Source organism: Oncorhynchus nerka, linkage group LG25 (assembly GCF_034236695.1).
Source record: "Oncorhynchus nerka isolate Pitt River linkage group LG25, Oner_Uvic_2.0, whole genome shotgun sequence".
Taxonomy (NCBI): domain Eukaryota; kingdom Metazoa; phylum Chordata; class Actinopteri; order Salmoniformes; family Salmonidae; genus Oncorhynchus; species Oncorhynchus nerka.
Genome location: NC_088420.1, coordinates 9391885 through 9406359, shown reverse-complemented (window position 1 = coordinate 9406359; position 14475 = coordinate 9391885). Strand labels below are relative to the sequence as shown.

Below are 14475 nucleotides of genomic sequence, written 5' to 3'. Positions count from 1 at the left end.
GTACGTATTGCGTCTTGTACGTATTGTCTTGCGTCTTGTACGTATTGCGTCTTGTACGTATTGCGTCTTGTACGTCTTGCGTCTTGTGCGTCTTGTACGTCTTGCGTCTTGTGCGTCTTGTACGTATTGCGTCTTGTGCGTCTTGTACGTATTGCGTCTTGTGCGTCTTGTACGTCTTGCGTCTTGTACGTATTGCGTCTTGTACGTATTGTCTTGCCTCTTGTACGTCTTGTGCGTCTTGCGTCTTGTACGTCTTGCGTCTTGTGCGTCTTGTACGTCTTGCGTCTTGTGCGTCTTGTACGTATTGCGTCTTGTACGTATTGTCTTGCGTCTTGTACGTATTGCGTCTTGTACGTATTGCGTATTGTCTTGCCTCTTGTACGTATTGCCTTGCGTCTTGTACGTGTTGTCTTGCGTCTTGTACGTATTGTCCTGCGTCTTGTACGTATTGTCTTGTACGTATTGTCTTGCGTCTTGTACGTATTGCGTCTTGTACGTATTGTCTTGCGTCTTGTACGTATTGTCTTGTACGTATTGTCTTGCGTCTTGTACGTATTGCGTCTTGTACGTATTGTCTTGCGTCTTGTACGTATTGCGTCTTGTACGTATTGTCTTGCGTCTTGTACGTATTGCGTCTTGTACGTATTGTCTTGCGTCTTGTACGTATTGCGTCTTGTACGTATTGTCTTGCGTCTTGTACGTATTGCGTCTTGTACGTATTGCGTCTTGTACGTATAGCGTCTTGCGTCTTGTACGTATTGTCTTGCGTCTTGTACGTATTGTCTTGCCTCTTGTACGTATTGTCTTGTACGTATTGCGTCATGTACGTATTGTCCTGCGTCTTGTACGTATTGTCTTGCGTCTTGTATGTATTGCGTCTTGTACGTATTGTCTTGCGTCTTGTACGTATTGTCTTGTACGTATTGCGTCTTGTACGTATTGTCTTGCGTCTTGTACGTATTGTCCTGCGTCTTGTACGTATTGTCTTGCGTCTTGTACGTATTGTCTTGCGTATTGTCTTGCGTCTTGTACGTATTGTCTTGCGTCTTGTACGTGTTGTCTTGCGTCTTGTACGTGTTGTCTTGCGTCTTGTACGTATTGCCTTGCGTCTTGTACGTGTTGTCTTGCGTCTTGTACGTATTGCCTTGCGTCTTGTACGTATTGTCCTGCGTCTTGTACGTATTGTCTTGTACGTATTGTCTTGCGTCTTGTACGTATTGTCTTGCGTCTTGTACGTGTTGTCTTGCGTCTTGTACGTGTTGCCTTGCGTCTTGTACGTGTTGTCTTGCGTCTTGTACGTATTGCCTTGCGTCTTGTACGTATTGCCTTGCGTCTTGTACGTATTGTCCTGCGTCTTGTACGTATTGTCTTGTGCGTCTTGTCTTGCGTCTTGTACGTATTGTCTTGTACGTATTGTCTTGCGTCTTGTACGTATTGTCTTGTACGTATTGCGTCTTGTACGTCTTGCGTCTTGTGCGTCTTGTACGTATTGCGTCTTGTACGTATTGCGTCTTGTACGTATTGCGTCTTGTACGTATTGCGTCTTGTGTGTCTTGTACGTATTGCGTCTTGTGTGTCTTGTACGTATTGCGTCTTGTGCGTCTTGTACGTATTGCGTCTTGTACGTATTGCGTCTTGTACGTATTGCGTCTTGTGCGTCTTGTACGTATTGCGTCTTGTACGTCTTGCGTCTTGTACGTATTGCGTCTTGTACGTCTTGCGTCTTGTGCGTCTTGTACGTATTGCGTCTTGTACGTCTTGCGTCTTGTGCGTCTTGTACGTCTTGCGTCTTGTGCGTCTTGTACGTATTGCGTCTTGTACGTATTGCGTCTTGTGTGTCTTGTACGTATTGCGTCTTGTACGTATTGCGTCTTGTACGTATTGTCTTGCGTCTTGTACGTATTGCGTCTTGTACGTATTGCGTCTTGTACGTATTGCGTCTTGTACGTCTTGCGTCTTGTACGTCTTGCGTCTTGTGCGTCTTGTACGTATTGCGTCTTGTGTGTCTTGTACGTATTGCGTCTTGTGCGTCTTGTACGTCTTGCGTCTTGTACGTATTGCGTCTTGTACGTATTGTCTTGCCTCTTGTACGTATTGCGTCTTGTACGTCTTGCGTCTTGTGCGTCTTGCGTCTTGTGCGTCTTGTACGTCTTGCGTCTTGTGCGTCTTGTACGTATTGCGTCTTGTACGTATTGTCTTGCGTCTTGTACGTATTGCGTCTTGTACGTATTGCGTCTTGTACGTATTGTCTTGCCTCTTGTACGTATTGCGTCTTGTACGTATTGCCTTGCGTCTTGTACGTGTTGTCTTGCGTCTTGTACGTATTGCCTTGCGTCTTGTACGTATTGTCCTGCGTCTTGTACGTATTGTCTTGTACGTATTGTCTTGCGTCTTGTACGTATTGCGTCTTGTACGTATTGTCTTGCGTCTTGTACGTATTGTCTTGTACGTATTGTCTTGCGTCTTGTACGTATTGCGTCTTGTACGTATTGTCTTGCGTCTTGTACGTATTGCGTCTTGTACATATTGTCTTGCGTCTTGTACGTATTGCGTCTTGTACGTATTGTCTTGCGTCTTGTACGTATTGCGTCTTGTACGTATTGTCTTGCGTCTTGTACGTATTGCGTCTTGTACGTATTGCGTCTTGTACGTATAGCGTCTTGCGTCTTGTACGTATTGTCTTGCGTCTTGTACGTATTGTCTTGCCTCTTGTACGTATTGTCTTGTACGTATTGCGTCATGTACGTATTGTCCTGCGTCTTGTACGTATTGTCTTGCGTCTTGTATGTATTGCGTCTTGTACGTATTGTCTTGCGTCTTGTACGTATTGTCTTGTACGTATTGCGTCTTGTACGTATTGTCTTGCGTCTTGTACGTATTGTCCTGCGTCTTGTACGTATTGTCTTGCGTCTTGTACGTATTGTCTTGCGTCTTGTACGTATTGTCTTGCGTCTTGTACGTATTGTCTTGCGTCTTGTACGTGTTGTCTTGCGTCTTGTACGTGTTGTCTTGCGTCTTGTACGTATTGCCTTGCGTCTTGTACGTGTTGTCTTGCGTCTTGTACGTATTGCCTTGCGTCTTGTACGTATTGTCCTGCGTCTTGTACGTATTGTCTTGTACGTATTGTCTTGCGTCTTGTACGTATTGTCTTGCGTCTTGTACGTATTGTCTTGCGTCTTGTACGTATTGTCTTGCGTCTTGTACGTGTTGTCTTGCGTCTTGTACGTGTTGCCTTGCGTCTTGTACGTGTTGTCTTGCGTCTTGTACGTATTGCCTTGCGTCTTGTACGTATTGTCCTGCGTCTTGTACGTATTGTCTTGTACGTATTGTCTTGCGTCTTGTACGTATTGCGTCTTGTACGTATTGTCTTGCGTCTTGTACGTATTGTCTTGCGTCTTGTACGTATTGCGTCTTGCGTCTTGTACGTATTGTCTTGCGTCTTGTACGTATTGCCTTGCGTCTTGTACGTATTGTCCTGCGTCTTGTACGTATTGTCTTGTACGTATTGCCTTGTACGTATTGTCTTGCGTCTTGTACGTATTGTCTTGCGTCTTGTACGTATTGTCTTGTACGTCTTGTCTTGCGTCTTGTACGTATTGTCTTGTACGTATTGTCTTGCGTCTTGTACGTATTGTCTTGCGTCTTGTACGTATTGTCTTGTGCGTATTGTCTTGCGTCTTGTACGTATTGTCTTGTGCGTATTGTCTTGCGTCTTGTACGTATTGTCTTGTGCGTCTTGTCTTGCGTCTTGTACGTATTGTCTTGTGCGTCTTGTCTTGCGTCTTGTACGTATTGTCTTGTGCGTCTTGTCTTGCGTCTTGTACGTATTGTCTTGTACGTATTGTCTTGCGTCTTGTACGTATTGTCTTGTACGTATTGTCTTGCGTCTTGTACGTATTGTCTTGTACGTATTGTCTTGCGTCTTGTACGTATTGTCTTGTACGTATTGTCTTGCGTCTTGTACGTATTGCGTCTTGTACGTATTGTCTTGCGTCTTGTACGTATTGCGTCTTGTACGTATTGTCTTGCGTCTTGTACGTATTGCGTCTTGTACGTATTGTCTTGCGTCTTGTACGTATTGTCTTGCGTCTTGTACGTATTGTCTTGTGCGTCTTGTCTTGCGTCTTGTACGTATTGTCTTGTACGTATTGTCTTGTACGTATTGTCTTGTACGTCTTGTCTTGCGTCTTGTACGTATTGTCTTGTACGTATTGTCTTGCGTCTTGTACGTATTGTCTTGTACGTATTGTCTTGCGTCTTGTACGTATTGTCCTGCGTCTTGTACGTATTGCGTCTTGTACGTATTGTCTTGCGTCTTGTACGTATTGTCTTGTACGTCTTGTCTTGCGTCTTGTACGTATTGCGTCTTGTACGTATAGCGTCTTGCGTCTTTTACGTATTGTCTTGCGTCTTGTACGTATTGCGTCTTGTACGTATTGTCTTGCGTCTTGTACGTATTGCGTCTTGTACGTATTGTCTTGCGTCTTGTACGTATTGCGTCTTGTACGTATTGCGTCTTGTACGTATTGTCTTGCGTCTTGTACGTATTGCGTCTTGTACGTATTGCCTGCGTCTTGTACGTATTGCGTCTTGTACGTATTGTCTTGCGTCTTGTACGTATTGTCTTGCGTCTTGTACGTATTGCGTCTTGTACGTATTGTCTTGCCTCTTGTACGTATTGCGTCTTGTACGTATTGCGTCTTGTACGTATTGCGTCTTGTACGTATTGTCTTGCCTCTTGTACGTATTGCGTCTTGTACGTATTGCGTCTTGTACGTATTGTATTGCGTCTTGTACGTATTGCGTCTTGTACGTATTGCGTCTTGTACGTGTTGTCTTGCGTCTTGTACGTATTGCCTTGCGTCTTGTACGTGTTGTCTTGTGTCTTGTACGTATTGCCTTGCGTCTTGTACGTATTGTCCTGCGTCTTGTACGTATTGTCTTGTACGTATTGTCTTGCGTCTTGTACGTATTGCGTCTTGTACGTATTGTCTTGCGTCTTGTACGTATTGCGTCTTGTACGTATTGTCTTGCGTCTTGTACGTATTGCGTCTTGTACGTATTGTCTTGTACGTATTGTCTTGCGTCTTGTACGTATTGCGTCTTGTACGTATTGTCTTGCGTCTTGTACGTATTGCGTCTTGTACGTATTGTCTTGCGTCTTGTACGTATTGTCTTGCGTCTTGTACGTATTGCGTCTTGTACGTATTGCGTCTTGTACGTATAGCGTCTTGCGTCTTGTACGTATTGTATTGCGTCTTGTACGTATTGTCTTGCGTCTTGTACGTATTGTCTTGCGTCTTGTACGTATTGTCTTGTACGTATTGCGTCTTGTACGTATTGTCTTGCGTCTTGTACGTATTGTCTTGCGTCTTGTATGTATTGCGTCTTGTACGTATTGTCTTGCGTCTTGTACGTATTGTCTTGTACGTATTGCGTCTTGTACGTATTGTCTTGCGTCTTGTACGTATTGTCCTGCGTCTTGTACGTATTGTCTTGCGTCTTGTACGTATTGTCTTGCGTCTTGTACGTATTGTCTTGCGTCTTGTACGTGTTGTCTTGCGTCTTGTACGTATTGCCTTGCGTCTTGTACGTGTTGTCTTGCGTCTTGTACGTATTGTCCTGCGTCTTGTACGTATTGTCTTGTACGTATTGTCTTGCGTCTTGTACGTATTGTCTTGTACGTATTGTCTTGCGTCTTGTACGTATTGCGTCTTGTACGTATTGTCTTGCGTCTTGTACGTATTGCGTCTTGTACGTATTGTCTTGCGTCTTGTACGTATTGCGTCTTGTACGTATTGTCTTGCGTCTTGTACGTATTGTCTTGCGTCTTGTACGTATTGTCTTGCGTCTTGTACGTATTGTCTTGCGTCTTGTACGTATTGCCTTGCGTCTTGTACGTATTGTCCTGCGTCTTGTACGTATTGTCTTGTACGTATTGTCTTGTACGTATTGTCTTGCGTCTTGTACGTATTGCGTCTTGTACGTATTGTCTTGCGTCTTGTACGTATTGTCTTGCGTCTTGTACGTATTGTCTTGTACGTCTTGTCTTGCGTCTTGTACGTATTGTCTTGTACGTATTGTCTTGCGTCTTGTACGTATTGTCTTGTACATATTGTCTTGCGTCTTGTACGTATTGTCTTGTACGTATTGTCTTTCGTCTTGTACTTATTGTCTTGTGCGTATTGTCTTGCGTCTTGTACGTATTGCGTCTTGTACGTATTGTCTTGCGTCTTGTACGTATTGCGTCTTGTACGTATTGTCTTGCGTCTTGTACGTATTGCGTCTTGTACGTATTGTCTTGCGTCTTGTACGTATTGTCTTGCGTCTTGTACGTCTTGTCTTGCGTCTTGTACGTATTGTCTTGTACGTATTGTCTTGCGTCTTGTACGTATTGTCTTGTACGTATTGTCTTGCGTCTTGTACGTATTGTCTTGTACGTATTGTCTTGCGTCTTGTACGTATTGTCTTGTACGTATTGTCTTGCGTCTTGTACGTATTGTCTTGTACGTATTGTCTTGCGTCTTGTACGTATTGTCTTGTACGTATTGTCTTGCGTCTTGTACGTATTGTCTTGTACGTATTGTCTTGCGTCTTGTACGTATTGTCCTGCGTCTTGTACGTATTGTCTTGTATGTATTGTCTTGCGTCTTGTACGTATTGTCTTGTACGTATTGTCTTGCGTCTTGTACGTATTGTCTTGTACGTATTGTCTTGCGTCTTGTACGTATTGCGTCTTGTACGTATAGCGTCTTGCGTCTTTTACGTATTGTCTTGCGTCTTGTACGTATTGCGTCTTGTACGTATTGTCTTGCGTCTTGTACGTATTGCGTCTTGTACGTATTGCGTCTTGTACGTATTGTCTTGCGTCTTGTACGTATTGCGTCTTGTACGTATTGCCTGCGTCTTGTACGTATTGCGTCTTGTACGTATTGTCTTGCGTCTTGTACGTATTGCGTCTTGTACGTATTGCCTGCGTCTTGTACGTATTGCCTGCGTCTTGTATTGTCTTGCGTCTTGTACGTATTGTCTTGCGTCTTGTACGTATTGTCTTGCGTCTTGTACGTATTGTCTTGCGTCTTGTACGTATTATTGCGTCTTGTACGTATTGCGTCTTGTACGTATTGCGTCTTGTACGTATTGCGTCTTGTACGTATTGCGTCTTGTGTGTCTTGTACGTATTGCGTCTTGTACGTATTGTCTTGCGTCTTGTACGTATTGTCTTGCGTCTTGTACGTATTGCGTCTTGTACGTATTGCGTCTTGTACGTATTGTCTTGCGTCTTGTACGTATTGCGTCTTGTACGTATTGCGTACACATGAAATTAATAATAAAAATGCACAGTATTAGAAACCTGCCTGAGATCACTCATGTTTTGGGGGTCTTTCTCTTGGTGGTTTCCAGGGCAACAGGGTGATCCTGGGCGGAGACCACTACTTCCGCTTCAACCACCCGGCAGAGGTGCAGTCTGGGAAACGCCTGTCAGAGGTGCAGTCTGGGAAACGCCTGTCAGAGGTGCAGTCTGGGAAACGCCTGTCAGAGGTGCAGTCTGGGAAACGCCTGTCAGAGGTGAAGTCTGGGAAACGCGTGTCATGCTGGACTGGAGCGGGCGAAGGCCAGAAGGACTTTGAGTTTGCCAAAAACGAGCTGCTCTCCGCTCAAAGAGCACAGTGAGTTGATCGCAAGATTCGGAAATGATATGATTCCTATCACACATCAATGTGAATAACTCCGAGTCCCATTTGTACTCTGTGGAAAGATGTGTGGATGCTCACATTATTAATGTGTGATACTGGGAAGAAAACAAACGGCACTCCTTCTGAAACTCGTTAATGCATCTAGGCATCCATTTTGTTTCCGTGTCGACTGGAAGAGGAGATCGAGGAGGCCCGTCTGAAGGCCAAAGAGGAGATGATGCAGGGAATCCAGGTGGCCAAAGAGATGGCCCAGGAGGAGCTGTCGGACCAGAAGGCTCGTTATGAGAACAGGATCAAAGCCTTGTTAGAGAGAACTGGTACGTCCACTATGGCTTTACCAACATAATGTGTGAAATGAAAACGCTGACAAATCGTGGGTGATGACTTCATGTTCACATCAGGACTTTTTATTTTATTTTTTACTGTACAATAGTTTCTTCACTGTCTGTAAAGGGAGTCGTTTGGTGTTATGGTGTAATGTCAGGGTTAAGTGTATTGTATAACGACTAGCTAAATCAGACTCATTGTAAAAAAAAAAAAAGAAGTTTTTTAAAGTATATCATATGTCAGGGTTCTGTAATGTTTTCCTCTAACTTTTTCAGTTGATGGCACAAGGTTTGGTCGCTCACATATTTTCTGCCGCCGCACGGAGAAAATGACCTGACTTCCTGTCCCTTAATGAACCGACATTCCACACAGAATTAGGCTAATAATGACTAGCATGATTTGCCAGTGGCAAAACGGGCCAGGGCCAACTGAAATTTTCTGGCTGGAAGTAAAATAATACCGGCGAATGATTTGCGAAACATATTTTTAAATTTTTATGTTTTAATTTGTGGGCTGAGCAAGTAGCCGAAAATGACCTACTCTCCATACACAAATAATTACACTTCAATGTTACAATATCATATTTACATTGACTGTTTGGCGGGGGGGAAATACAACATTTTTGCTCATTCTAAAGAAGGAAAGGGTGTTATTGTTAGCGATTTTGAACAGTCAGTCTACAGTTTTACAGCCCTATAATATCAGTTAAATTATTTTGGGTAAATTCCATTTTCCCAGTTTTTTTTTTTCTTTTTCAGTATTTCACTCATCTGATTTTATTTATATTTTCATGGGAAAACTACAAAAATTTGAACAGCCAAGTCCACAGTAGTGCTTAAATCACATTAGAACACTTTTGGAGTCTTGAAAAATTCCGCCTGAATTTTTGGGAGGTTGTAGTTGTCATTCTAATAAATTTAGCACAGCAAAAGACCATTGTTTGGCTAGCAGTGTTTTTGTAGTTTACACTGTACAACGGTGCTTTCTTTCCCCCAGGAGGAGGAGAGCGCGAGGAAGCGGCATTGGGAGATGGACCAGCAGCAGGTAGCCTCCAAGATGGAGGAGCTGCAGTCGGCCAAGGTGGAGCTGGAGCAGGAGGTGGACACACACAAGACACGTCTCCGCCTCCATATGGAGGCCCAGGCCGCACGGCGGGCCATGGCCGACCACGGTGTCCGGCAGGCCAAGGTGGTGGAGGCCCTCGAGGCAGAGAAGTGGAAGATCGACAAAGACCTCGAGGAGATGCAGAGGAAACTGCCATTGAAAGGAAGCAGGACTCCGAGAAACGGTACACCATTGTTAGGGATTTTCATCTTCTGGGTCGTAATTCATGACAAAACGGTCAGTGATAACCTGGCCCGCCCGTGAGGGAACTCGACCAGGTCAGTGACAACCTGGCCCGCCCGTGAGGGAACTCGACCAGGTCAGTGACAACCTGGCCCGCCCGTGAGGGAACTCGACCAGGTCAGTAACAACCTGGCCCGCCCCTGAGGGAACTCGACCAGGTCAGTGACAACCTGGCCGTCGTGAGGGAACTCGACCAGGTCAGTAACAGTCGTTTCATACCACTAATACATATGACTTTAAAGAGCTGTATTTATTGTAGTGTGAATGCCGTCTATCTCAATCATGTTGTGTTATACAAATTAGTTACAGTAATCATATATTTATGAAGCCATTTGGACAGCTGGTTAATGTAGTTGGTAGTTAACATACCGCTATCAGATAGATTTAGACTGCGTTCTCCCCCCCTGTCCGTCTCCCCCTGTCTGTCTCCCCCTGTCTGTCTCCCCCTGTCCGTCTCCCCCCTGTCCGTCTCCCCCTGTCCGTCTCCCCCTGTCCGTCTCCCCCTGTCCGTCTCCGCCCCCTGTCCGTCTCCCCTCCTGTCCGTCTCCCTCCCCCTGTCCGTCTCCCCCTGTCCGTCTCCCACCCTGTCCGTCTCACGCCGCAGCAAGAACAACAGTATGTCAGTCCTCTGTGGATTTTACCGGTGCTCATCGAATTTACAAAACACTTATTTGTGCATGAAAGAGGGCCGTTCCTGTCGTTTCTCGTGAAGCTGAATAAATGACCGGGGGTTAATTAAAATGTTTTCTCCCTCCCCAGGTGGACCGCAGCGCCTCTGAAGATGACGACGTGTTTTACGACCCCAATGATGAGTGGGATATATCTGCCTCCTCAACCGCCGCCTCCTTTTCACGGAGAAGGTACATTTCTAGTGTCTCCTCCAAGTGGCACCCTATTCCCTCCAAGTAGCACCCTATTCCCTCCAAGTGGCACCCTCAACAGTAGTGTACTTTGGGGACACAGACCTAGTCTCTCCTCTTTTCAGTGTCTCTGTCCTCGATTGACCCCAAGCACAAATGTGACAGAAGTTGGAACGAAATCGAACATGATGAATGTTGAAAAACCCTGTTTTTGAGGTGACCTCAAGAAAAGTCATACAAACATTTGAAACGCACTAGTGTTGATATTTCCACAGTTTTATTTACTACTTGGCACGCCCTGGAAGTTCAATCTGTCCATATCTTCTTCCTCAATATGAAATAACCACACAATAATTTTTCACTAATTTCTTCACCCAGCCTCTGTTTTCATAATGTAATGCGTGTAGCTCCTAGAGTACTATAAAAAGGCTAGTCAGCGTACCTATGTTCTCTCCAACCGCCGCTGCCCGCAAACCTTCAGGATACTATTTACCCTACATCATTATTTTCCTTGTCGGCCATGTTTATGGGCCTGGTTGCTGACGGAGAGGAGGCCAAATGAAACTTGGCAGGCGTGTCTGTGGTTCTCTCTGTATGCCTGTCCTCTCCTCCATCTGCTCTGAGAAGATAGGACAGTTGAATGAGATGTGGCTGGTGTGTCTGTGGTTCTCTCTGTATGTCTGTCCTCTCCTCCATCTGCTCTGAGAAGATAGGACAGTTGAATGAGATGTGGCTGGTGCCTGTCCTCTCCTCCATCTGCTCTGAGAAGATAGGCCAGTTGAATGAGATGTGGCTGGTGCCTGTCCTCTCCTCCATCTGCTCTGAGAAGATAGGACAGTTGAATGAGATGTGGCTGGTGCCTGTCCTCTCCTCCATCTGCTCTGAGAAGATAGGCCAGTTGAATGAGATGTGGCTGGTGCCTGTCCTCTCCTCCATCTGCTCTGAGAAGATAGGCCAGTTGAATGAGATGTGGCTGGTGCCTGTCCTCTCCTCCATCTGCTCTGAGAAGATAGGCCAGTTGAATGAGATGTGGCTGGTGCCTGTCCTCTCCTCCATCTGCTCTGAAAAGATAGGACAGTTGAATGAGATGTGGCTGGTGCCTGTCCTCTCCTCCATCTGCTCTGAGAAGATAGGCCAGTTGAATGAGATGTGGCTGGTGTGTCTGTGGTTCTCTCTGTATGTCTGTCCTCTCCTCCATCTGCTCTGAGAAAATAGGCCAGTTGAATGAGATGTGGCTGGTGTGTCTGTGGTTCTCTCTGTATGTCTGTCCTCTCCTCCATCTGCTCTGAGAAGATAGGACAGTTGAATGAGATGTGGCTGGTGCCTGTCAATCATCATGAACTGCTTTAGACTGTTGGGATCCATTCCAAGACACATTAGTAATGTGTTGTTTTTTTGTTCCCTATAGGAGCAGAATCCTGTTGGAAGAGCAGGAGGATTTCAGGGCGTCTCTATGAAATCAGAGTGCACCCTATTCAGAGCCTTCATTGTAGCAACTTGTCACGGTCCTCTGGTCAGCGTGTGTGAGGGAAGGCTACCGCATATAGGACAGTATATCGTTAGCTGTTGGAAATCACTTCCTCATAGTCACATGGAGACTCTGTTATATTTCACCTGACTTGTCTGTCTTTTGTTTTGTTCCAGGTCTGTTGTGGCCAAACCACACTCTCTGCACTCAAGCTTGTCAGAGTCCGTCCTGCCGGGGATCTGCAAAGATCTGATTGGTCAGACGGTAAGGCGGCTGCGCGAGTGTCATAGCCACGAGGAGAGCACGGCAGACAGGCTGACCTCTGCTACGTGTAGTCAGGAGAACAGTAAGTCTGGGCATTTGACATTATTTCATTTTTGTGCGTCTCAATCCACCACATCTGTGGTAGAAGGTGGTCGGCACGACAACGGTGTTTGTCACACCATGACACGTCACGGAAATCAGTCTTCTCACAAGGACGTCTGTAGCGTCCAAACGGTTTGGCCTACAAAACTAATATGACTCCTCTGTGGAAGGGTGAGACTCTCATGAACATGTACATGTTGGTTGTTTTGGTGTAGGACGCCCGCAAGACTCGTCTGAAGGTACCAGTTTAAATGTTTTTATGGAAGTATACACTGAGTGACCATAGATGACCAGGTGAAAGCTATGATTCCTTCTTGATGTCACTTGTTAAATCCACTTCAATCAGTGTAGATGAAGGGGAGGAGACTGGTTCAATTGAGACATGGATTGTGTATATTGTGCCATTCTGAGGGTGAATGTGCAAGACGAAAGATTTAAGTGCATTTTGAATAGGGTATGGTAGTAGGTGCTAGGCGCACCAGTTTGAGTCGAGAACTTCAACGCTGCTGGGGTTTTCCACGCAGTTTCCCGTGTCTATCAAGAATGGTTCCACACCCAAAGGACATCCAGCCTACTTGACACAACTGTGGGAAGCATTGAATATCCCTTTGAGCATGGTGGAGTTATTCATTACAATTTAGATGGTGTATCAATCACCCAGTCACTACAAAGATACAGGCGTCCTTCCTAAGTCAGTTGCCAGAGAGGAAGGAAACCACTCAGGGATTTCACCATGAGGCCAATGGTGACGTTAAAACAGAGTTTTTAATGGCTGTGATAGGAGAAAACTGAAGATGGATCAACAACATTGTAGTTATTCCACAATACTAACCTAATAGACAGAGTTTAAATAAGGATGCCTGTACAAAATAAAAAATATTCCAAAAACATGCATCCTTTTTGTAATAAGGAACTAAAGTAATACTGTAAAAAATGTGGCAAAGAAATACATTTTATGCCCTGAATACAAAGCTGTGACTACGCTTCATATTTTCAAGCATGGTGGTGGCTGCATCATGTTATGGGTATGCTTGTCATCGATTAAGGACTGGAGTTTTCTAGATGATTTATTATTTTATTTTTGTATGGAATAGAGCTAAGAACAGGCAAATTCCTAGAGGATAACCTGGTTGTCTGCTTTCCTACAGACACAAATTCACCTTTCAGCAAGACAATAACCTAAAACACAAGGTTAAATACACACTGTTGTTTCTTACCAGGACAAAATGGAGTGTTCCCGAGTGGCCTAGTTAGATTTGACTTACCTCCTTAAACCTATGGCAAGACTTGGAAAACGTTACTCTGGCAATGATCAACAATCAACTTGACAGAGCTTTCGTCAGGCCACTCTCCCATAAAGTCCAGATTGGTGAAGAGACTGTTGTCCTTCTGGCAAGTTATCCCGTCTCAGCCAAGGAACTATCAGAGTGGTCATTGGGTTCTTGGTCACCTCCCTGACCAAGGTCTTTGTTGCCTAGTTTGGTCGGACAGCCAGCTCTAGTCAGAGTCTGGGTAGTTCCATATTTTCTTCCCAATGATGGAGACCACTGTGCTCTCGGAAACTTATCAACACTCTAGAAATAGTTTCATAACCTTCCCCATATATTTTCGTCAACACAATTCTATCTCTGAGATCTACGGTCAGTTCCTTGAACTTCATGGTACAGTTTCTACTCAGACATCCACTGTGGGACCTTTTTATATAGACAAACGGTTATTTCTAAATCATGTCCAAACAATTGAATTGGCCACAAGTGGAGTCCAAGTTGTAGTGACTTGTCAATGATGATGAAAGGAAATTGGATACACCTGAGCTCAATTTGGAGCGTCACAGCAAAGGGGTGTGAATACTTGTGTAAATAAGATATTTTCACGTCATGATAGGGTGTGTAGATGGGTGAGAGGGGGAAAAACCTCTATTTAAAAAAATATAAAAACATTGAATTTAGACTGTCGCGCAACAAAATGTGGAATAAGTCAAGGGGTATGAATACTTTCTGAAGGCAGTGGTTTTTTTTTTGCTTTTTTCCTCCCTACTCCTTTTGAAATACTAACCTGATTTATTTTATTTTTTATTCTGTCTGTTCCAGTGTTTGAGGCTGAGGCACAGAGCCAGCTGGTGAAGGCCACCTCAGCCATCCAGAGAGCCGTGTTCACGCACTGGGTGACCAGTGTCGATCCTGGAACCGGAACGCTCTACATTAATGCAGAGGAGCTCAAGACCCCAAGTCAAGAGAACGGGAGGTTACTTTCACCTTCTCATCCAGGTTAAACAAGACCCCAAGTCAAGAGAACGGGAGGCTACTTTCAGCTTCTCATCCAGGTTAAACAAGACCCCAAGTCAAGAGAACGGGAGGCTACTTTCAGCTTCTCATCCAGGTTAAACAAGACCCCAAGTCAAGAGAACGGG

The 14475-nt window shown here is 44.8% G+C and overlaps 1 protein-coding gene across 1 annotated transcript in view; it reads left to right on the top strand.

Moving 5' to 3' along the window:
* LOC115109751 (uncharacterized) overlaps positions 1–14475 on the top strand; it is a 38768-nt gene that overhangs the window by 13243 nt on the left and 11050 nt on the right. The window contains 9 exon segments of the mRNA XM_065009985.1: positions 7405–7461; positions 7570–7674; positions 7843–8028; positions 9021–9312; positions 9495–9568; positions 10131–10242; positions 11646–11748; positions 11876–12045; positions 14156–14334. Coding sequence (XP_064866057.1) covers positions 7405–7461; positions 7570–7674; positions 7843–8028; positions 9021–9312; positions 9495–9568; positions 10131–10242; positions 11646–11748; positions 11876–12045; positions 14156–14334 — 1278 coding nt within the window.